This window comes from Chironomus tepperi, unplaced genomic scaffold (assembly GCF_022539635.2).
Source record: "Chironomus tepperi strain 1889 unplaced genomic scaffold, CSIRO-AGI_Ctep_v1 contig_364, whole genome shotgun sequence".
Taxonomy (NCBI): domain Eukaryota; kingdom Metazoa; phylum Arthropoda; class Insecta; order Diptera; family Chironomidae; genus Chironomus; species Chironomus tepperi.
In genome coordinates, this window is record NW_027226486.1 from 609,063 (window position 1) to 631,834 (window position 22,772).

Sequence of the window (22,772 nt, forward strand, 5' to 3'; positions counted from 1 at the left end):
TCGCATCTCCCGGGATGCTCACATCAAGAATAGAAAGAAAAAAACGGTTAGATTTAAAGAAACTGTGCTTTTGTTTCGGTTGATGCTATTATTCTATTATTGTGCCTGCCTATACTGATTGACTTATTATTCTTTATCGCCAAAAAAAAAAAATAAAAAGGCATAAAAAGTGTTTAAATTAAGAAGAAAGTTCTGCGGTGTGCGACTAAATTAATTAGAATTAACAGCACTAGTGTTCATCGTGTGTAGGAATATGATAAGTTATGAGCATTATTTAAGCCCAGAGGCCTCCTTTTGTGCCTCTATCATCACGATTACACAAATTCATTTGTTAGATTGAAAATTATCGAATTTCCATCACCTTCTTCATACCAAAGATTAATTAAATATTTTTTTATGTTCCATCCCAAAAAAAATTATCAATTCTGTTCTGTTCTGTTCCTCTGGGCACTTTAGATGGTAAAGGATTAATAACAGAAATGTTATTTAAGTCCGAAATGTGCAGACTAATGCGATTTTCTTATTTCTCTTCTTCCACCAGCTATTCTAACTTAAAATTTCTAAGGAAAAAAAAAGAATCAGTTTCATGGATATAACAAAAAATAATGTTGTGATTGATTTAAGCTTTATTTCTTCTGTTAAATTGTATGTTGAGATGAATTTACAATGAAAATTTTGTGGATCCATTTTAATGTAGTTGATTTAGGGGTTAGTTATTATAATCTAGATTGAAACTTTACTCAATACTTATTACTCGAGTTACTCAAAATTTATAAGGAAGTAAGTCGATTTGTGCTGACTTCTCCGAACAAATTCTGAGTCGACTACGAGGTCTGCTTAATACTCTGGAGCACAAGAAAATCAATCTGCGGCTTAAAGTTAAAATTTGTTAGGGAAATGCAAAGATCAGACAATATTGACTTAACCATGTCATAATACAAGACTATTACAGACACATTTGGATGTCAACAGATCAAAAACTTTATCTTTATGGCACAAATCGGTTAATTAGTCAAAAATTCGAATCCAATTCAGCGTGACTCTGACACTGTGCCTGATTTAAACAACTATACCTCAATCATGTCTACCATACGCCATGCCAGAATCACGCACGACTCGTAAAGGATTTTGAATAGATTGACAAATTTAAGTTATTCAAGCTAGTTCTTTAAAAAGGAATGATTTTAAGATTTAATTAGTTTAGACTCGAGACATAGAACTTGACAAATTTGAGACACTAAAACTGATTTTAAGGATTCTTCTAGAAGGAACCTCCAAACAGTCAAGGAGAATGCAATCAAAATTGAACACATGCAATTATATTGATTCATGAACATGCTCATTTAGGTGAGTATACTCATTGTCTGTTAGAGATTGAGATTAGGGATTTCAATACCGGACCAAAATCTCAATCCCGGGATTACGGTATTGGGAAATTCTCTGGGATCACGGTACTCGGGATTGTAAACCCTAATTGAGATATTCCAATTAGATAGTTTAACAACAAATGTAGACGGACACATAAAATTTCCACCATAAATCACTCATACGAAATGAAAAATAAACATTAGTATGCACATCAGACATTCAAATTCTTGTATATATGTGATTAAATAATCATCTTATAATCTTCATCATATGGTTAGTAATTGAGACAGAAATAAAAAAAATAATATAAAGGAATACATTCTTTAAAAGTTAAAAATTAATCCTAAATTGTGGACTTGATGCAGTTTTTCCTTTAAAAAATAATAATATATAAAAAATTCATTTTGTGTGTTCAATTTTTGGATTTGTTCGTTTAAAAAAAAAAAAGCTTGAAGCACTTTTGTGACTTGAGAAATTCCTTTCACAGTTTACAATCTGACTTTTAATGTCTCCATTCGATGAACAATTCGTTTACGGAGCTCAGCATATCTGTGGAATAGAAATTATATACAGTTTTATTGATCATGCATCAACAATAGATAATTGACAACTCACTTTTCACGAATTCTAAACATTTCGCGTTCCTCTTCATCGTAGTATTTTTCAATGATTGCTCGACATTCGGGAATGGATAAATTGACAAATTGTGCGACTTCGGGACTGTTATAAAGAGAATAATAGAAGATGTAAGTGGTTTTTAATAGCTGTTATTTTGGAATTTGTTGAAGATTGTGTAGCAAAATGTTAAGCTGATGTTTGGTGGCAGTTTGGGCTGGTCTAGTGGACTAAGGTCGCTAACTGGCAAGTAGACCGACTTTAGGTAACGTTTTGGTCATTTTGTAAAATGAAAGAATGCTCTTAGCCTGTTAGGGGATATTTTGACTAATTGATGGCTTGTAAATGCCTAAAACTGACTCATTTTGGTCCATTCAGGCTGATATTGATTAGTTATTGCCAATAATTTACTCTATTTAACTAATATGAATATTATGCATATTCTTTTGTCAATTTTAAGCCAAATGGTTGGCTATTAAGGCCAAATCTAGTTTTCTTTGTGGGTTAAAGAACAGCATGGAAAGATTTGGATATATTCCTATCCAAACTAGATCATTAACGCTTATTTCATGTACTTAGCACTAAACTCTGCTTGATAGTCACGAAAACTTTGAAAAATACACAAGCGGTGTACATGGAAATGGAACTATGGAATGCAACAGGTGGTTGTATGTTGCTTGAATATTATTCAAATTAATCTCCTCAAAATGATCACTTCCTTCACTTAATCTTGAAATTCTGAGGAACTGGCAATGCCACACCCAAAAAAATGCGCCTTAGCCACCACACCACCATCAGCGAATCTCAAAATAATCACCTAATTTCTTGCGTTTCGCCGGCATCCATCAAAAACAACTTGGATACATCTTCGTGCGGTCCCATCAATACACGAGTCAGTAACGGATAATCTTCATTCGTCAATTTCTTTTGTTCACCATTATCGCGAATAATAAAAAGCGCAAAATTTTCAGCCTTTGATTCTATTTTATATTTGTCCATTACCAAATTGATGATCTCTTGACTATTGAGCAATGATGTTGCATAAACGCTCATTTGTGAGCCAGTTGGTGGTGTGAAAATGGATGTTTCACGATTATAAAAATGACCGTTAATAGAACAGCGGCGTTTTATTTTTGTTCGGGATCTATTGAAAAGAATTTAATTGGATATTATTTTTTTTATAGTCATTGACGTGATTATTGTTGTTAATTGATGAGCTGGGAATTGACCCAAATCTTACCTTCGATTGCCTGAACGTCGTTTAATAGCCGTTGAGCCCTTCGTCTTCTTTCTCAACACAACAGACTCAGTTCCATCATCGTCATGGGGTGTCGTTGGCGGTGACGAACCATTCAATTCATCATAACAATCCATTTTAATTTTAATAACTGGCCTTCCGGATGCCTTGATTGTGTCACTTTCAATATTTGTGACTGCATAATTTGGTCCACTTTTTGATCTTGATATTCCTTTATCTGTTGACCAACTGCTATCTTCAATCGATGATGTTGATGTATTCATTGAACTTGACTTTTTCAGTATCTTATTATTCTCAAGTTTGAGTGTCTTGTCATCAGATGATGACGATGATGATGAGTTCTTTAATAGATTCAATGTATCTTGTATATTAAATGAGTTAATTTGTCCGGGAATATAGAAACTATTTGATAATGAATAAACATTCATTCCATCTTCACTTTGGACACTTCTGTTCATAATATTATCTTGATACAGCTTTAAAGAGTCATTGATTCGTGACGGATCAATTGGTTGATTAATTTTTAATGTACCATCTTTAATCGATGGCATTTCATTGGCACCATTAACAAATTCCTGATTTGCTTGTCGCTTAAAATCTTCATAATCGCATGGCTTTAATGTAGGTGTATCCTCGTCATCTGTACTTGATATTTTATTGTCACTTGATGGATCCATTTGTGAAAAATAAACACTTGATGATTGAGATGTAGTTTCACCATCGGGAGATAATGTTTTATAACTTGATGTATCATCGAGACTTATATTCGAAATTTGGCTATCGGTCATGCTAGACGTCATCGGTGATGGCATCGTTGAGTATCTAATTTGATCATCTCTACGTTCAACTTGCAGTAAGTCATCAATATCATCCCATTCAATTTTTTTGATGTCTAATTTTGATGGCAATGTATTGCTATTGCTTGCATGTATTGGAGATGTCTCTTTTGATGATGAACTTCCACTTCCACTAGAGCTTAATGAGTTAACATCTGATGAGATGCTAATACTGTCATATGACAGTGATTCTGATATGGTTGTGTCATTGTCACTTGCGGCAACTGCCTGATCAGATGCAACAATACTTTCACGAATCTAAATTTAAATTAAGGATTCATCATTAATTAAGTCATGGATATATGTTAATTGTATTACTTACAATATCAACAGAATTTGGATAACGAACAGAATTACGCTTTCGAATGGTAACAACAGTTCTTTGATCATCTTCCTCCTTCAAATGTATAACACCTTGAATACCCCAATAAATACGTAGAGCACCTTCTAAAACCAGTTTTCCATTCAATTCACGTGATCTCACTTCAAGACTATTGCTGTCAAAAAATTGATTATAAGCTTTCAACTTTGCATCTATATGTGCGCGAGGAATGACAGGACCATTGGTGACTTTTGGTGATGCGACTGTTTTCGGCTGTCCAAAACTTTTATGTGATTCTACGCGAGTTCCATGACCGAAAAGTTGCGGGCCAAAAAGTGCTCCATAGCATGGTACATGGCAATAGGGATCGCCTTTATGGTCTGCATGTTGACCCGGTTGCAAGCGCTTACCGCATTCATGACAACGAAGACATTCCGGATGCCAATCGAAACCGAGACTTTGTTGACGTTCAGCTGGAAAATTTAAAGATCCAGATGATGGAAAATTGAGGATTTTTGACATAAAAGTATAAAAATATTAATGAACTTACCAAAATATACAGGTTTTTGGCATTTGTGACATTTCCACATTATTCCTAATGTAATTTAAATAAAATCGTACAAAAAATTCACTTCTTATGTTACAAAAACAAAGAAAAATCTCTAATTTTTAAGGTTCACGTTCAATAAACTAAGATAACAACAATTTCCTAGATTTGTTCGATAAAACATGTTGTTGATTATGCGCTTAATCACATTCCTGTGCTTATATTTGATTTGAAAATTGAATACAATTGAATTTACTACTTTATGCTGTAAAAAAAACACTATGTAATTTCCCACAGCGAACTCTACAAATATTTTACTTGAGAAACTTTTAAATTTTAAAAAACCGTTAAATTAGTGTTGATAAAATTTTATTAAATAGTGATAGCTATACATTTAACGAATGAGAATTTCACTTTTGGTGACGCCAATAAAGACTGGTTCTGGTGCAATTGGTTCCGATGATGAGATAAATTTTAATGCAATTTTAACTCCAAATTCCTTTCTAAAGCATGAAGAATCCTTTTCATCACACAACAAAAGGACAAAATGCAAGGTGACATCGCCTTCTGTCGTTCCTGGTGGAATCTTGACACAAACATTTGATCGTCCTTCAAAGAGCAACTTCTGACTTTCAAAGCTGTCCAATCTCCATCCACGGAATAAAAATGGTTGAATCTTTTGCGGTGCATCTGGAGTCAGCTTTACACCTTCATGTAGATTGAGAGCAATTGCAAGATTAAAAGAATTTGATCCTTTCTTAAAAACACGTCCATTTGGTACAACAACAATGGGAATTGAGGGTGGTAAGCCTTGTGCATTATGAATTTTTTGTGCTGGCCATTTAAGATGAAATTTAGTAGCATGAAGTGTCGATAAATTAACTTTAATGATTTCATGACTATTTGTATTGAGTACTAATAAGTTAGTTCCATCTGGAGTCATACACAAATCTGCTGGCTCATTAAACTTCAATACCTCATTTGTCTCATCATCAACGATCCTCATTGTCTGAATGCTATCAACTTGGACATTAACTTTTTTGATCTTATTATTAAATGTATCAGCAACAAAGACTGAATGTTCAGATGGATGATGAGCAACGCCAAGTGGATGCTGTAATCTTGCTGAATATTTCTGTCCATCAACATCGCCATAAGCAAATAAATTCATTGGATTATTTGTAGCACCAACAACTGGTGATACTTTGCCTGATTCTAAAGACATTTTTCTAATTGACGATGACTCACTGTCAGCTATGAATAGCTCATGCGAATTACGAAGAAGACATAAGCCAGAAGGTTGAGCAAATGATGCATGCTTTGGATAGTCATTGTTCCTGTTTCGTTCCTCACCATTACCAGCAATTGCTACAGCTGTATTTGCATTCTGGACTTGATATCGCCACCAAATTGTCTGTTCCATAAAATATCCCCAAATTTGATGTAAACCAGCCATTGCGATAATTACAACGACTTTCTGTGGAACTTGAGTATCATCTTCATGGAAAGACATATCCAAATTTTTTGTTTTGTAGACAACAAGATCCCATGGACTTGAAATTGCTTGCTGCAATGGAAGTTGACCACCATTGAAGTCAGTTCCTTGAGTCTTATTTCCAATGATTGTCTGGACTTTCCTTTGCTCCAAAATTATCATACGAATTAAATGATTCTCAGTATCAGCTACAAACAACGTCTTCTTGTCAAGCCATGCAACACCTTGTGGACAGTTGAATTTTGCTTCTGTAAAATTACCATCGTCACTTCCAGCAACACCACATTGACCGATTTGATGGACGACATTTCCATTAGCATTAAAGATTATAATGCGATGATTGCCGGAATCAGATAAAGCATAAAGCGGCTCAGAAGTGTCAGAACTGTCATAATTTGAGCATTGAATTTTTGATGGAAATTTCAATTCAAATGGATTTGATGGAAGTGCTGCAAGCTTAAATGGGATATTTCTTGGTGCAAGAACCTTTGCATCACGATAATAATCAAATGCGATGCTTAAAACCAGCTCAATTTCCTCAATTCGTCCTTCACCCATAACTAAATAAAATGGACATCCAGTTGGCGATAAGAACAGCAATGTTGGCCAACATTGGATGTTAAGCTTGTTCCACATTTCATTATTCAAATCATTAACGACTGGATGTGAAATATCATGTCTGAGTATAGCTGCTTTGACATTCTCACTGGACTTTTCGTTCGTGAATTTTGCACTATGACAGCCGAGGATCAGCAGTCCTTCCGATGGTGGAAACTTCTTCTCAACTCGATGAAGTTGCGGGAGGATGTGAAGGCAGTTGATGCAGCAGTACGTCCAAAAATCAACCACAACAATGGAACCGGTAAGGTGCTCCTTCCAGGTTAATGGTTGAGTGACATTAAACCAATCGAGGCCTGTAAATCGAGTCAGATGCAGCTATAGACGGAATCAACCATTAATTCAATCTCATCTTACCCTTTTCAAACTCAGGAATTGGCTGGTACTTCTTACTTGTAAAATTTTTGTCAATCATTTTCTTGATCATTTGCTTGTGCTTAGATTTGTTCGATTCGTCAGCCATTTGTGACTGTAGATCCATCACATCCACCGCCAGTTCATCCAGCATTTCACTTTGTGGTACTGGTGACATGTTGAATTGGATTTTATTGCCGTTTTAGTTAAAAATATTAAAAATGTAAAATCAAAACATTCCGAAATAAATAAAAGAAATTCTTTTGTGGGTGACTATGGAAATTCTCCAAAAGTAAAGGAATGTCTACAACAAGTTTGAGAAAAGAAGTTGAGGGATATTTTTAAAAAAATTACTCTTTGTAACGAACTTTGAGTTGAATTACGGAACTATGTAGGTTTAGGGTAATGAATTATTGTACTTACTTTAATTTTTGGACATTCTTTAATTTATGGACCTTCCTTAATTTTTGGAACTTTCTTGATTTTTGAGCCTTCCTTATTCTATTCATACACTAAATAAAAGAAAGCTCACTATCAATAAGGCACCATGATGTTCCAAATATACTGAAGAACTTTAATGCAAAGAATGTCAATTAGCTGTGGACAGCAAGCTTGGTGATGAAGCCATCATTAGAGTCAGATGGAATACTTTTTGTAGAAACCTAGGCTTCACTTCGAAGTATGATTCCAGTAATTAAGTATAGTTGATAAGTGGGAGTTGTTGATAAGACATGAAGGTGGCTTGATTGCTTTTTTGGGGAACTGGAGAAGCTGAATTCTGACTCTAAAGCAGACTTAATATCAAGTCCATGCCTTCTCATAACTCCTACCATTTAATTACTAAATACATCACTAGCAACCAAGCTCTGTGCCAAGATAAGTCTTTGAAAGAATAGATTAAAAGTCTATCCAGGCCCTGTCTGAAGAGGATCAGCCTCACAATCAGGATAGGGATGGTGAAGCTTACAACCGACCATTTCCAAAATCAATTTGTACAAAGTAAGCAACTTAAGGAAGAATGCCAGTTCATCGTGCGGACAGAGAATTTGCACAAACTGGATGACAGAGCCAGTAACATAGTCAGATGGAAAGCCTTCTGTTATAACCTAAGCTCCATATAGGAACATGGTTGCAGTTAGTAAGTAAGTAAGTTAGTAAGTAAGTAAATGGTCATCTAAACCCTGCCTGAAGAATGTCTCGAGAATTAAGCTTGATGCAGCACCCCAGTATAGACGTTTATTCAAATGTTCAATTCAAAATTAACCTAGTCTAATAACTACTTAATTGTCAATCTTATAACTTGAACAATAAAAATCAATCTAGACTATCTAGTCCCAATCTAATCAAATCCAGATTCCTAATTTTAAGCCTATTTTTTTGGATTTAGTTATCAATCAACTACCGAATCTTTTTCGAGTACTACAAATACTACGATTGTAAAAGTACTGTATTAGGTGATAAGATTAAGAATATCACAGTTAATTGATAAAACTAAATAAAAAATACCAGCAATTGGGCAGGACAAGTCAGTATTTATTGGTATTTTGCGAATGTTAAGTCGCGAGAAAATGCACAAAAAATTGTTAATAATCTTATCAGCTTGTATATCAATTGGAATAGCTGATGAAAGTTATAATCTAGAATCAAAAAGTTATCGTCTTCCAAATCAGACTTATCCTGAATATTATGAAGTTCAGCTAGTGTTTCCAAATTTTGAAACTACTTTGACATATTCAGGAACAGTCATAGTGGATATAAAAGTTCTTGAGGATACAGAAACAATTACTTTACACAGTTCGGTTATAGATATTAGAGAAGTTACACCACTAGCTGATTTTAGGGATGTTAAAGTCAATTATACATTGGATACCGAACGTGAATTCTTAATCATTAGAAGAGACGATGGACACAAGTTTAAAACTAATACAAACATCAAAATTAGAATTGGATTTTTGAGTGGAATTGAAGAATCTCCAACACATCGTGGTGTTTATCGTGGAAGTTATTATGACGAAAATTCAATCAAAAAGTAAGCATTGCATAGTTCAAAATTAATCAGTGTTTCAAGTGCGTCTACTTGAGTTTTATTATGGAATTATTCATACTTTCTTGATCAATCACTCATATATGCCGAGTGGTATTTGGTTAAGATAGCGGCTTCAGAAGGAATGGCTTATGAGGCGTAGAAATGGCCGAAAATTCGATCTTGTGCTGATTTGACTTTGGTCTGAAGCCGGATTTTATCAAATCTGAACTGAGTTTAAAGTCGCGCTGAGCTGATTCCCGGAGTTTCGTCTAATTCTAAGTCATGTCCTTTCATACAATTTTGTTATCCTGCACACATTTTAAATTTAGTGGCAATTCGTTACGCTGGGGATGTAGGGACGTAAAATCTGAGGTGTATAATCCGAAATGCATGACAATCTACGTTAATGAAATTGATCTTGTATTTCTGAGATTAATTAAACTTTCTATTGACATTTTTGCAAATCATTCTGTTAATTGATTACTCAATGGACATATCCCGAGCAAAATTCAGTCTGATTTAGCTGACTATATTACTGACTTCTGTCAGGTTCTGTCTTTATTGCTCAGCCATATAGCTAAATATAGAATTGAATGATCAGATATATATTGATATATTAGTCCAATTGTGTACAACCTTTAATTTTTCGCGGCACTCATTGATGGCAAGCCTCGATCGATTCCGCATACAAGTGTGCCGAGGCTCTCTATTAGCCTATAATTTGGTCAATCGCTCCTTTTGGACTTATCAGCATTTCTTATGATTCAGCTTGAATTCAGTTTTATTCAAAAAATATATTGATCACTTAACACTTGTCAAATCAGCAATCGATTTACGATAATTTTGAAGGGGCTTTCATGTCCTTGAAATTTCTACCATGTGATTATTTGATTTTTATTATTAGTAAAGTGATTAATACCGTATGTTTGATAAAGAAAGTTGAAATATTAAAGGCAACAATTGTTGTCAAACATTCCAACCCGAGCGGCACAAGTGTCGAAGGCTCTGGTACGACGGCTTTAAAGCTTTGCTAATTCTATTTTATTAACACATCAAACGGAAGCCATATGGCTTCCATTTAAAGTTGCAATTTGGAGGTTGCCTGTAAAAAGGCAGTGTCTGTCACAGGTCTTGCGCGTTCGTAGGCAAAAACGGTGACAGATCTGTTGCTTGTGCCTTCGACAAGTAGGTGGCTTCCATTTGGTGCTATCTTAAGGCAAAGCATTCATTTGTGTCAACCGAGTATTAACTAACGTAAATACCCAATTTATTTTTCAGATACTTCCTTGCAACCCATATGCAACCGACATTCGCTCGTAAAGTGTTTCCATGCTACGATGAGCCCAGATTCAAGTCAAAGTTTAATCTAAGCATTGTTCATAGAATAGGATATCATGCAATATCAAATATGGACTCGATAAATAGTCAGTCGTAAGTATGAAAAAGTTTATGCTTAATTAAAAGTAACAATTTAATTTTCAAGCATACCTAACAACACCGTAATGAGTTTCGAACAAACACCCCTAATGCCTACTTACTTGCTTGCATTTGTTATCTCTGATTTTGCATCCCATGAAGTTGAAGACATCGAAAGCAAAATAAAGTTTCGAGTATTTTCACGTCCAGATCAAGTAAATAACACAATTTTTGGTGAAGAAACAGGCAGACATGCCCTAAGACTGTTCGAAAGCTACTTTAATGCTAAATATGAGCTGAATAAGTTAGACCAAGTTGCACTGCCTCAATTTAATTATGGCGGAATGGAAAATTATGGAATTGTTTTCTATCGCGAAGATGCATTGCTGTATGAGAAGGATGTAACTACTCTGTATGATAAAGAGTTTGCAGCAGCTACTGTTGTGCATGAGGTAATTGATGATGATTTTTAAATACATACTTGGATGGCATATGAAGTGGAAATGGCAATAAATCCTGAGCCAATGACTCTAAGACCGATTTTAGTAAAATCCGGCTTCAAACCAGACGTACATCAGCCTCAGTCTAGCCTTAGCCTTTTCTACGTCTTGTGCCTTCCGGGACACATCTGGTTATGCTTAATATGATTTAAAGTTAAGTCTATATTTTTAGGTATGCCACAAATTTATTGGAAATTCACTTACTTACCATTGGTGGTCGGTTCTTTGGCTTGCTGAAGGATTTTGCAGGTATGTTACAATTTATTAAGGTTTGACCAGTAATTAAGGGATCTTGAGATGGGAAACATCCTAAAATAGTCATGGATCTTGAGAATTTGTAGATATCAAGGCATTGAATACCTCTACCACAGATTCTCAAACTTAAAAAATGAAAAACCTTTGAAAATGAAACATTTGGACTTCCCAAAATTCAAAGATTACTGCTATCTATAGAAATAGATCAACAACATCTACTTTTATCTGCCATAATTACTATCACTCAAATTACAGATTTTATGAATATCATATGACTCACAATCTCTATCCACATATGAGATTAGACAATCTATTTGCTGTTGAGGCGATGCATCCGGTGTTGTATTCAGATTCATCTTCTACAACACGTCCATTGACGACATATGTAGAGACACCAAGTGAAATAAGAAGAATGTTCGATTCCATTTCATATAGCAAAGGTACGGGAAGTTCTTAAAATATCAATAAATCCTAATAATTCACTTCATTTGTAGCTGCAAGTGTCATTCGGATGTTTCATTATGCCTTGTCAGAGGAAACCTTCCGTCGCGGTCTTCAAATTTACATCAGCAAGATCACATCAAATGCTGAAGGAATCGCAGAACCAAAACATTTTTATGATGCTCTTCAGCAAGCTTTAAATGACTCTACAGTAAATGTTGCCAAAATGTATGAGACTTGGGAGTTTCAGGCTGGATATCCAATATTGTATGTCACAAGGAACTACAATGGAAATAATGTTAGATTTTCACAGAAGAGATTCACAAATGATATTAAAAATGGAACTGAATACAATGAGTAAGTGTTGGATATAAATGAAATTCTGTTCCTACATATCATTGACTTTCTAGGCTTTGGAGCATCCCAATAACATACTCATCAAAATCCAATCCAAATTCAATTACACCTCCACAATTTTGGCTACATCAAAAGCAAACGGAAGTAACAATTCAAGGACTAGGACCAAATGATTATATCATAGCTAATATTGAGCAAAGAGGATATTATCGAGTCATGTACGATGAAGCTAATTGGATATTAATAGCTCGAGAATTAAATGAAGGAAATTTCAATCAAATTCCACCAAATACTCGTGCTATGCTGATCGATGATGCTGCAGTATTTATGGAAACGGAAATTTTAGACATGAGGATATTTTTGAATATGATTCAATATTTGAAGCATGAGGTAAGTGTCCACAGATTGTCATGACATATCATGTAAGGGTCAGGGCATCCTTACGGTGATGAGGCGTAGCCCTGACTTCTCGGATATGCTAACAGACTCTAATAATCATCAATAATATCCTACTTCCAGACTGATTACATTCCTTGGATGTCAGCAACAAACAATTTATTATACATTCGAAGAATGCTGAATGACGGAAGCAGCAAGTTTTATTACGACTTCCAGGTACTTACCAAGCATCCTAATTTATGCATTAATATATTCTTTTTTGTCTTATTTTAGAAATTCCTTCAAGAAATCTTCACAAAAGTATTTGAAACTTATGGAACTCAGGAACAGAACAACTCCGAACATCATCAGAAGCACATCCGAAATATCGCAATTAATTGGGCATGTCAAGCTCATTTGCCAGCATGTCTTTCACAAACAGCTGAATTATTTGAAAGAGGAATTAGAAATACAGAAGTGACTGTAACAACTGATCATAAAAGTACAATAATGTGCAATGGTGCTATATCAGGAAACTTCACAACTTTCAACTTCCTTTGGGGATTGTACACAAATTCAAGTAAAGCTGCAGACCGAACTTTATACTTGAAATCGATTGGATGCATTGAAAATCGCCAGGTTTTACAAGACTACATAAGAATGTACAGCAGAGTCACAGGTGATGAATGGTTTACAGTAATTCAGTCTGTTTATTTGAATGGACCAATTGGATTAAAGGTGGCTATGGAATTCCTCAATGATGATTTTGAGAGTTTTGATACATTGTAAGTATTCCTTCATAGTGTGGGCAACCAGTGTGTCGCCAATATTTTTGAAAATGCCATGAACTCAATGCCGTCTTTAGTTCTGGTCGTGGCTTATCAAAAAGGTTGCTCTATACTCAAAATTTAACATTCCATCTTATTTTTCCAGCATCAACAACCGCAACGCATTGACTTCATTAGTCTCAATATTTCGTGGAATTGCCAATCGAGTAGTAACTGATGAAATGTTTGAGGCTTTCACTTTACTGATGAACAGATACAAACTTACTAACAGTACGAAAGAATCATTAAGTTCCATAATTGAAGTAAATCTGGATTGGATTAAGAAACATTCGGCGATTATTGATGACTTTTTAAACAGCTCTAGAACGCTTGTTGTGTCAGTGACGTTAATTATGTTTGGATTTTTTGTTGAGTATTTTGTAAGATAAGTCAATAAAATTTAGATTGTAGCATAAAATTACTTATATCTTTTGATGCCTAATTCAAAGGAGGTTGACCCTCCAATGGGATTGACCCCAAGCAGCTCCTCCATCTGAAATCGCGAGACTACGCGATTCTCTATACAATTCATTGAAGGACATTCGCGAAATTTTCGTATTTTTCATTATCAACTTGGGTAGAAAAGCCGAAGCAATTATAAGTAGTTGTAAATATAATAGAAGATTAACAACGAGCATCAACTTAGTGTTAATTGATATGAATTAAAATAAAAATTTCGAGCAATTGGTATTGACAAGTCAGTGTTTGTTGGTAATTAGCGTGAAGTGCACCCAGCAAAAAAAAAAAAAATGCTGAAAAAATTATTAATAATCTTATCAGTATGGATTATTACTGTGGCAAGTGGTGAAATTCAAGCGGATCTACTTCCGAATCAGACATATCCAGAAAGTTATAATGTGACTTTAGCATTCAATAATTTCGATCAAAATGATTTAACTTTTAGTGGAACTGTCTTTATGAATGTTAAGATTCTTGAGGATACAGACACAATAACATTGCATAGCTCAGTGAAATCAATCAGTAGAGTCAGAAAAAGCTATGAAGTAGGAACATATATTGCTGTAAATTATACATTGGATATAGATCGAGAGTTACTCATAATCCATGAATCTGATGATAAAATATTCAATAAAGACACAAGTGTAGTCATAAGAATCGAATTTACAGGTCAAATAAATGTATTTCCAACAACTCAAGGTGTTTATCGCGGATTTTATTTGGATGAACATTCGATCAAGCAGTAAGTTCATTTTATCAATTCGCTGAGTGGTGCAATAAACATTTTCGATATAATGCGAATTGTTTATGACTAACAGTCAATTTTTACGTGCTAATAATAACTTCGGTATTACATTAAATGACGATTACTGTTAGATTATCATCATATAAAGTTGTATAAAACAGCTAGGTCTTGTTGATCTGTAATGTCAATGGGTAGCAGGAGCGTATTCGGATTTGACCCCCCAAATCCTAAAATTTGATCCGCATTCTTCAATTTTCTAAGGTTTTTTGTGAAAGAAACCGCAAATCCGTTCCTAAATTTATTCAATCCACACAAAAAATTTCAAACCCCTGCCCCGGTTTCGAATATTTCTGGCTATACTTCTGACAGGTGGTGAGCAGTTAATGTTCATTTTTGCGAAGATATTCGTACGACTTTAGTGAGTGCATCCATAGGAATTTTAAATATATAAAATAATTTTCCTGTTTATACTGCTTCTCCACGAAGGAACGGGTGGGGTGGTCAAAAGTTCCCCTATTCACTCCACTGCCTACGCCATTGATATCTACGCACAATTAAAATTCTTACGAATTTAGAGGGAGTTTTGATTGCCAACTCTATTTAAAACTACACTTAACAAAGAGAATCAAAACAAGATTGTTGATAAGACTCTTTAAATACCACAAAATACTTAATAGTTACGGTATTTTTTATCATAAGCAGGGATTGATTTATTGGTCCTTTTATTATTTTGCGGCATTTAAAAGAGTCAATTAAACGCCGCCCTAGTGCACTAGTACACTAATACCTAAGTGCACTAGCACTAGTACACTAGTCCACTACTACTCTAATACTCTAATACACTAATACTCTAGTTCACTATGGCAGTAGTACTCGAATACCCTACTATATTAGAACACAAGTACCTTACTACACTAATACCCTAGTATCCTACTACACTAGTAAACTAGTATTCTAGTACCTTAGTACACTAGTACCTTAGTACACTAGTACTCTAAGTCCCTAGCAAACTTCATTACATTTCAAAATTTCATTACAGTTATTTTATAGCTACGCAAATGCAACCAACTTATGCTCGTCAAGTCTTTCCTTGTTATGATGAACCAAGGTTCAAATCCACCTTTGGCTTAACTATCATGTACAGACCTAAATATAATGCAATTTCTAACGTGGATTCGGTAAAATTTGATTTAATTTCTATTAAATTTATTATAATTTGATCAAAATTTTATCATTATACAGTATGTTGACAACGACTCATTGTAAGCATGAACATACTTTTTAAAAGATCGTCTAAAAATTAATAATTTTATTAAATTTTAAGCGTCAACATTACGGCACTGTTCATTAGAACTTTCGACCCAACACCATCAATACCAAGTCATTTGTTGGGATTCTTCATTTCTGACTTTACATTCAGTGAATTTGAAGACAAACAGGATGGAATTAAATTTCGGGTATTTTCACAGCCTAGACAATTGAACAAAACAAATTTTGGATTTTTAACAGGAATAAAAGCTTTACAGTCATTTGAAACATACATCAATGGCACTAATGTGATAAAAGAAGTTGATCAAATTGTTATACCGCAGTTAGGCTTTGATGGAATTGACAATCAAAGATTAATATATTATCAAGAAGATTCGTTTCTGTATGACAAAAATATTGATACTGCGTCCAAAAAAGAAGCTGTAACGAGGAGTATTGTCAATAAGGTAAATAGCCAACTTTAATCCCGAGCGACACAAATGAAGAAGGCTTTGCAAAACTACTTTTACTAAGAACAAATGGAAGCTGCCTATTTCTGGAAGCCATATGACAGCCAAACGGAGACGGCAAAACTTGGTGGCCTTTAAAGTTTCCTGGTCGGAGTCTTTTTCATTTGTGTCGCTCGGGGACATATCCGAGTAGCATAAATCGATTAATCGATCCATAATCCAACATCAGACTGGTGTGACTCTGGCATTTCAACCAAATCCGACACCAAGTCAGAGTCGCACCGACCTAAGTCAGGATTTTTGATCAATTAAAAGATGATTTTTGCTATTCGAGTTAGATTCGTGCAGTGGTGGGCTACCTTTATGCCGACAAAATAAATGCTTTGAACCAAATGTCGTATGCGCTTTCGGCTCAGACCTGCCTCCAAGGTGTGCCGCGAAAAATAAAAGTTTGCGCACCACTGGATTTGTGTATGCTCATTGACAATACTTACATAATTTCCCCATCCTTTACAGAATTGCCAGACAATTATTTTAAATTCTATACCGAATAGCTGGTGGTCTTATCTCTGGATAAAAGGACTTTGCAAGTATGTCAGAGTAACTCTTATATACTTTAAGCTTTAACATTCAATTCCAAATATTTTAAGATTTTATGAGTATCACATGACAGATTCAATTTATACTGAAATGAAGCTCAGCAACAATTTTGCTCTTGAGGTCATGCAACCTGAAATGATGCACGAATCATCATCATTAGAAACACCAAGTGGACGAAGTAGCATATTTGATTCCATTTCATACAGCAAAGGTACGGGAAGTTCTTAAAATGTAAATAAATCCTAATAATTCACTCAATTTGTAGCTGCAAGTGTCATTCGGATGTTTCATTATGCCTTATCAGAGGAAACCTTCCGTCGTGGTCTTCAAATTTACATCAGCATGAGCACATTAAGCCCAGAAGGAATCGCAGAACCAAAACATTTTTATGATGCTCTTCAGCTAGCTGTTAATGACAATAGATTAAATGTAACTCAAATGTTTGAGTCTTGGGAGTTTCAGGCTGGATATCCAATACTGTATGTCACTAGAAACTATAATGGACTTGTTGTTAGAATTTCTCAGAAGCGCTTTACGAATATTAAAAATGGAACTGAATACAATGAGTAAGTAGAGGATATAAATGAAATATTGTTCCTACATATCTTTGACTTTCTAGATTGTGGACCATCCCAATAACATATTCATCGAAATCCAATCCATATTCACATACATATCCACAACTATGGCTACAACAAAACCAATCCGATCATCATATCCCAGGATTAAAGTCGAGTGACTATCTTATATTAAATATCGACCAAACTGGATATTATCGAGTGATGTACGATGAATCTAACTGGTATGCAATCGCAAGTGAGTTAAATGAGTATAATGTTAAGGATATATCACCAAATACTCGTGCAATGCTGATCGATGATGCTGGAATATTTATGCAGATGGACATTTTGGATATAAAGATATTTTTGGAAATTGTAAAATATTTGAGGCTTGAGGTAAGCATTGATGGGAGAGTTGGCAAGCTTCCTAAAGCTTGAAGTCCTGCCAACTCTGCTTTAAGACTGCTCAATATAATTAAAAAAGGGAAGGTCCACTAATCAATTGATTTCAGGTCGAATACGTTCCTTGGATGTCTGCAACGAAGAGTTTATCATATATAAGAAGAATGTTGAGTGACGGAAACAGCAAATTGTACAATGACTTCCAGGTACAGATCCTTAACACTGTAGTTATTGACATTAATTTTTATTTTTTATTAACTTCCAGGAATTCCTTCAAAAATTAGTCACAAAAGTCTTTGAAACCTACGGAGTTCAGGAATCTAATATCTACGAGCAGCATCATCATAAGCATGTCCGTAATTTAGCAATTAATTTTGCGTGCCAAGCTCATTTACCATCCTGTCTATCACAAACTGAAGATTTATTCAACAAAGGAATCTTAAATTCACAAAAGACTATTTCAAATGACTATAAAGCAGCCATTATGTGCAGTGGTGTGAGATTAGGAAATTCCACAACTTACACAATTCTTATGGATTTATATAAGAATGCTACTCAAGCTTCAGAGAGAATATTGCTGTTGAAAACAATTGGATGTATTGAAGATTATAACATTTTGAAAGAATACATAAATGATTATAGGATAGCCATAGATGATGAATGGCTTATTGTACTTCAGTCGGTGTATACAAATGAGCCTATAGGATTGAAGGTCATCATGAATTTTCTTGATAGTAATTTTAGGGAATTTGATACATTGTAAGTAAAACTTAGTAGAATTTGAGGTATTATAGCGACCCCTAACAGGCAAAGAGCATGCTTTCATGGAACAGTAATAGCAAGGGTACCTAAGAGAGGTATCTTGGCCTGTTGGTCGACTTGGACTATTCTGACTTTCCGGATTCTTTGGTCTCTTATGCCTCTCTAAAGACTCCTATGACTCTTAGGACATCTTGGACTCTAAAGGCTCCTCAGACTCTTAGGACTCCTCGGACAGTTAAGACTTCTCGGACTCTTAGGACTCCTTTGACTCTAAGGACTCCTAAAACTCCAAAGTTACTGTTCAATTCACAAATTTTCTTTAATTTTCAGCATCAACACCCGCAACGCATTGAATTCCTTAGTTTCAATATTTGAAGGAATTGCCGACCGAATAGTAACACAGGAAATGTTTGGTGCTTTCTCTACATTAATGGACAGATATAAACTTACCGTCAATACGAAAGAAGCATTGAGTACCACGATTAAGAAAAATCTGGAATGGATTGAGAAAAATTCACCGAAAATTGATGATTTTTTAAACAGCTCTAGAGTGATTGCATTGTCACTGACTGTAATTTTATTTGGATTCTTTGTACAATATTTTTTAAGATAAATAAATGAATTTTAATCCTGAATGTCAACTTCTTTGTGCTCGTCGGGCTTATAATTGTCAATCAATCATTTAATTTATCAATCCAAAGAACTTAATAAGTAGCAATTAAAACTTAATAATATTACTGAGAATTCTGTTATCTTATCTATTAAGTAGTTGCTTGTTTTAATCTCAAAAATATGTGTATAGACATCACGACTGCATTCTTTCATGTTGACACAATTTTATCAACAAACGATTAAGTATGGAAGTGTATTTTCACAGTGGATTTTCGTTCTTGACATTTCCGATAATTTCAATGTTATCTGGAAGAAAGAAGAAGAGGAATTAAAGGAAAGATTAATATAGATAGTAAGTTGTGCCTGGTAAATTAAGTAATCATTGAGATTACATTAGAAAGTGTCTTCCATGCTCCACGCGGAAGTTTGTAAGCATCAATTCAAATTAACTGATTACTATTTAAGTATTCGACCTTACATTGATGTAATCGTGGACAACCTGTGTGTCGCAGCACTCTGGTGTCGGAAATACCAGCTTCTAATTATTTCAGTCAAACTTAAATCAACAAATACAAGTTTTCATAATTAATGTATAAATAAAGCCTCAGATTCTAGAATAAACCGAATTCTGTGATCGAAATCTTATTTCACATCCACAGTAACAAATTATGAAATAATCACTCCAATGTTTATAAACATTCCTAATGTCATATGAATGCGATTGCTTTCATTTAATTCCGATTTTAACTTGATGTGCTCATAACATTTCATAATTTATGGATCATGGGCATTTTGACACTTAGAAGATTAAATAGAGCATTTTGAGGCACTTGCAGAGAGGTTTGACTCTACATTGAGAAGATTAAGTAGTTTGTTGACATTTTTGTCATTGTTGGTTGAAGAGAAATCAGAAAATTTGAGATATTGTGCATTATTGAGCTTGAATTTCCACATATTAATGGCTGTTGAGTCTGCATTTAGAAGCTTGAGAGGCACAAACGAAAAATGCTTCGCCAATGTGCTGTTAAGTCACCAATCAATGCTTTTTCATCATTTTTCTCATTTGGAACTAAGTAAGGAACCTTAAAAACTCTTTGTTTCTTTTGTATCGCTTAGGACTGAGCGTTATTAAGCTTGTCTAGATCTCGAGGATCTGTAGAAATCGAGATATCCGGTACATTCTACTTCCGTTGACTTTCACTTCATTTTTAAGTATTAATGAGATTCTACTCACCATCCTTAATATCCTAATATGTAGCAGTTTAAGTTACATGGTCCTAATTGTATCCTTAATGTCTAGTCTTTTGCAGAGTGCAGCATGAAGTCCTTTTCTTATTATTTGATCAAATTAGGATCAGCACGTCTTGAACATTGTGGATAATTAAAGAATCCATAAAAGAAGTAATATGTGAACTTAATTACTGCTTTTGATGTTGCTTTCTTGACTTTTTTCAGTGCCTTAAAATTACTTTTATTCATTTTTCTGAAATATTTCTTCTAATTGCACTTGTTCTTGTCTGAATGAATCATCAAATGTGACTGAACGGCTGATTACTATTTTCGAAAAAAAAAAAATCATCTTAACTGTAGCTTATCTTATCATTAAGAGCTATTTGTTGAGAGTATTAGAAGCTGTTCTGATAAAATTCATTTTTCCCAACTAACTCAAAACTGATAAGTTAATGAATCCCGTCAGATAACATTTACATCTTTGATTCTCAAAGTAGCTCTGAGTCAGGTTCGGAGAATTGGAAACATAATTGGATGACTTAGTGCAGAGTTGCTAGACAGGCACCTGCGACAGACAAAAACAGCATAAATTCTTGATAATTTGTATGGTTTTTCCTATAAATACATACAATTTATCAAGAATTTGTACGGTTTTTGCCTGTCTCAATTGCATGTTTTGCAACTCTGACCCAGTGTAAATCAATACAATGTAGCTAACAACAATTTGTATGTCGCGAATCTCATAAACCGAGTTGACATGGCTAGAACAGCGAAAAAGGACCCAAATTCAACAAGACTTTTCCTAAGATTGAACCCGGGATGTTAGGATTAATCCGTTATTCTAACCCAGTTGTGGACATCATGTATGCCGTAGAAATGAGTATGAACTGTATGTCATGAGAAGTTTTGATCGAGGCTTACCATCAAGGTGTGTCGCGAAAAATAAAATATTGTCCACCACTGCTCTAATCACTACGCCACCGTTGCTTGTGAAGTATAACATTTCATACAATTTTTAACAAAAAAATTCAAAAAAAAAAAACATTTGTGTGGTTCACAATGACAATTGTAGGGTTTCAAGAAGGATTTGTATGCTGAAATTTAAATATTTGAAATTGTCGTTACTTCTTGACTTAAACCTCAATGAAAAAGTATTTAAATTCTAGTCTTCTGGCTGATCGCCAACTGCTACCTATTAATATCAACTTTTAGAAAATGCTATGCAATTTTATGGTTATACAGCTTACCTTAGTGATTCCAGGTAAATCAACGAGAGTTAAATTGACAACACTAGGCGAAAATATCTTCAAATTAATTGGCTGCTTGCAGATACCTTTATTACTTCCAGCAAGTTTTTCAGTTTGATCATCAATTTCTTGACGAATTTTGTCAAAATCCGAGAATATTTGATTCTCTAAATGCGCAAATTCTCCCCATTCCTCAATTTCGGCGGTTCCATTTGAGGCCTTACGATATTGCTTACAAGTTTTCTTACATTCCACAAGTTGTAGAACAAGAGGACAGCGTGTTACAATGTCAGATCCACGAGGCAAAAATGGACGATGAACAATTGATTCCAAAACTGAACTTTTACCAGTACTCTGTGGATTATTACGTTACAAATCGATCAAATTTAGTTAAATAATGTGTTACCTGAGTTCCAAGCATGACAATTTGTGGTAATTCAATGGAATTTGCAATTCCTGCATTGTTAAGTATATCCTGTATCTTATTAATAGATCCGATTATATTATCCATCATTTTGGACTTATTGACACTCATACTTAGTTGGATTAATAACGTAGACACAACGAAAATAATATTTTAAGAAAGGCTGTCTGAACGTCTCAAAATGCTTTTCATGACTGAAATGACAAAATGACTATTCAGCATATATAAGAGGAATATTGGCAAAGATAAACACACAATATGAATTACGTTTTCATTTTCAGCAGTTACTGATTTATTCATACTCAGCAATTGAGTTTAAAAGTTAAATAACTAATAGTAATATTAAGACTTAAATAACGGTCAAAATTATTTCAAAAATTTCACAAGTTCGGTTTAGAGG

At 34.4% G+C, this 22,772-nt stretch overlaps 4 protein-coding genes across 9 annotated transcripts; 1 reads left to right on the forward strand and 3 right to left on the reverse strand.

Annotated features, from left to right (window-relative positions):
* Nucleotides 1-603: 603 nt before the first annotated feature.
* Rassf (Ras association family member) lies at nucleotides 604-5,242 on the reverse strand. The gene is made up of 6 exons (XM_070646512.1): nucleotides 4,950-5,242; nucleotides 4,400-4,872; nucleotides 3,224-4,335; nucleotides 2,801-3,127; nucleotides 1,984-2,088; nucleotides 604-1,917 (listed from the first exon to the last, which is right to left on the reverse strand). Exons 1-6 carry the CDS (start codon nucleotides 4,987-4,989, stop codon nucleotides 1,857-1,859), a joined length of 2,118 nt encoding a protein of 705 aa, XP_070502613.1. The 5' UTR covers nucleotides 4,990-5,242; the 3' UTR covers nucleotides 604-1,856.
* A 56-nt stretch (nucleotides 5,243-5,298) lies between these two features.
* On the reverse strand, nucleotides 5,299-7,689 carry LOC139095228 (NHL repeat-containing protein 2). Its single transcript, XM_070646511.1, has 2 exons — nucleotides 7,417-7,689; nucleotides 5,299-7,355 (listed from the first exon to the last, which is right to left on the reverse strand). The coding sequence occupies exons 1-2, from the start codon at nucleotides 7,589-7,591 to the stop codon at nucleotides 5,341-5,343; spliced, it is 2,190 nt and encodes a 729-aa protein (XP_070502612.1). The 5' UTR covers nucleotides 7,592-7,689; the 3' UTR covers nucleotides 5,299-5,340.
* Nucleotides 7,690-8,960: 1,271 nt separating this feature from the next.
* On the forward strand, nucleotides 8,961-19,494 carry LOC139095434 (uncharacterized). Its single transcript, XM_070646784.1, has 21 exons — nucleotides 8,961-9,442; nucleotides 10,718-10,870; nucleotides 10,923-11,307; nucleotides 11,528-11,604; nucleotides 11,866-12,050; nucleotides 12,105-12,408; nucleotides 12,462-12,798; nucleotides 12,928-13,023; nucleotides 13,081-13,571; nucleotides 13,720-13,993; nucleotides 14,333-14,814; nucleotides 15,857-15,995; nucleotides 16,060-16,079; nucleotides 16,142-16,532; nucleotides 17,052-17,125; nucleotides 17,186-17,346; nucleotides 17,401-17,701; nucleotides 17,755-18,091; nucleotides 18,208-18,303; nucleotides 18,363-18,856; nucleotides 19,190-19,494. Exons 1-21 carry the CDS (start codon nucleotides 8,964-8,966, stop codon nucleotides 19,470-19,472), a joined length of 5,559 nt encoding a protein of 1,852 aa, XP_070502885.1. The 5' UTR covers nucleotides 8,961-8,963; the 3' UTR covers nucleotides 19,473-19,494.
* On the reverse strand, nucleotides 19,384-22,551 carry LOC139095237 (dynamin-1-like protein). Of its 6 annotated transcripts, none has more exons than XM_070646530.1 (5): nucleotides 22,486-22,551; nucleotides 22,355-22,429; nucleotides 21,949-22,302; nucleotides 20,706-21,893; nucleotides 19,384-19,777 (listed from the first exon to the last, which is right to left on the reverse strand). In XM_070646530.1, the coding sequence occupies exons 2-4, from the start codon at nucleotides 22,367-22,369 to the stop codon at nucleotides 21,864-21,866; spliced, it is 399 nt and encodes a 132-aa protein (XP_070502631.1). In that variant the 5' UTR covers nucleotides 22,370-22,429; nucleotides 22,486-22,551; the 3' UTR covers nucleotides 19,384-19,777; nucleotides 20,706-21,863. The 6 variants fall into 6 exon arrangements, with proteins under 6 accessions (XP_070502631.1, XP_070502627.1, XP_070502630.1 ...); XM_070646526.1 differs by having other exon boundaries at nucleotides 20,706-21,025; nucleotides 21,623-21,893; nucleotides 22,355-22,551; XM_070646529.1 differs by adding an exon at nucleotides 19,950-20,027 and having other exon boundaries at nucleotides 22,355-22,551.
* Nucleotides 22,552-22,772: the final 221 nt, after the last annotated feature.

Excerpts from the sequence above, each read along its gene's own strand:
- Rassf (XM_070646512.1), bottom strand. The coding sequence starts at position 4,989 with ATGTGGAAATGTCACAAATGCCAAAAACCTGTATATTTTG. Across the intron at positions 2,089-2,800 it reads GGCGAAACGCAAGAAATTAG|TCCCGAAGTCGCACAATTTG; the intron begins GTGATTATTTTG and ends TCTTTATAACAG. Across the intron at positions 1,918-1,983 it reads ATGTTTAGAATTCGTGAAAA|ATATGCTGAGCTCCGTAAAC; the intron begins GTGAGTTGTCAA and ends TCTATTCCACAG.
- LOC139095228 (XM_070646511.1), bottom strand. The coding sequence starts at position 7,591 with ATGTCACCAGTACCACAAAGTGAAATGCTGGATGAACTGGCGGTGGAT. Across the intron at positions 7,356-7,416 it reads AATTCCTGAGTTTGAAAAGG|GCCTCGATTGGTTTAATGTC; the intron begins GTAAGATGAGAT and ends CTCGATTTACAG.
- LOC139095434 (XM_070646784.1), top strand. The coding sequence starts at position 8,964 with ATGTTAAGTCGCGAGAAAATGCACAAAAAATTGTTAATAATCTTATCA. Across the intron at positions 13,024-13,080 it reads AGTTTTATTACGACTTCCAG|AAATTCCTTCAAGAAATCTT; the intron begins GTACTTACCAAG and ends GTCTTATTTTAG. Across the intron at positions 16,533-17,051 it reads CGAGGAGTATTGTCAATAAG|AATTGCCAGACAATTATTTT; the intron begins GTAAATAGCCAA and ends CATCCTTTACAG.
- LOC139095237 (XM_070646526.1), bottom strand. The coding sequence starts at position 22,483 with ATGAGTGTCAATAAGTCCAAAATGATGGATAATATAATCGGATCTATT. Across the intron at positions 22,303-22,354 it reads TTGTCATGCTTGGAACTCAG|AGTACTGGTAAAAGTTCAGT; the intron begins GTAACACATTAT and ends AATAATCCACAG. Across the intron at positions 21,894-21,948 it reads ATTTACCTGGAATCACTAAG|GTAGCAGTTGGCGATCAGCC; the intron begins GTAAGCTGTATA and ends TGATATTAATAG.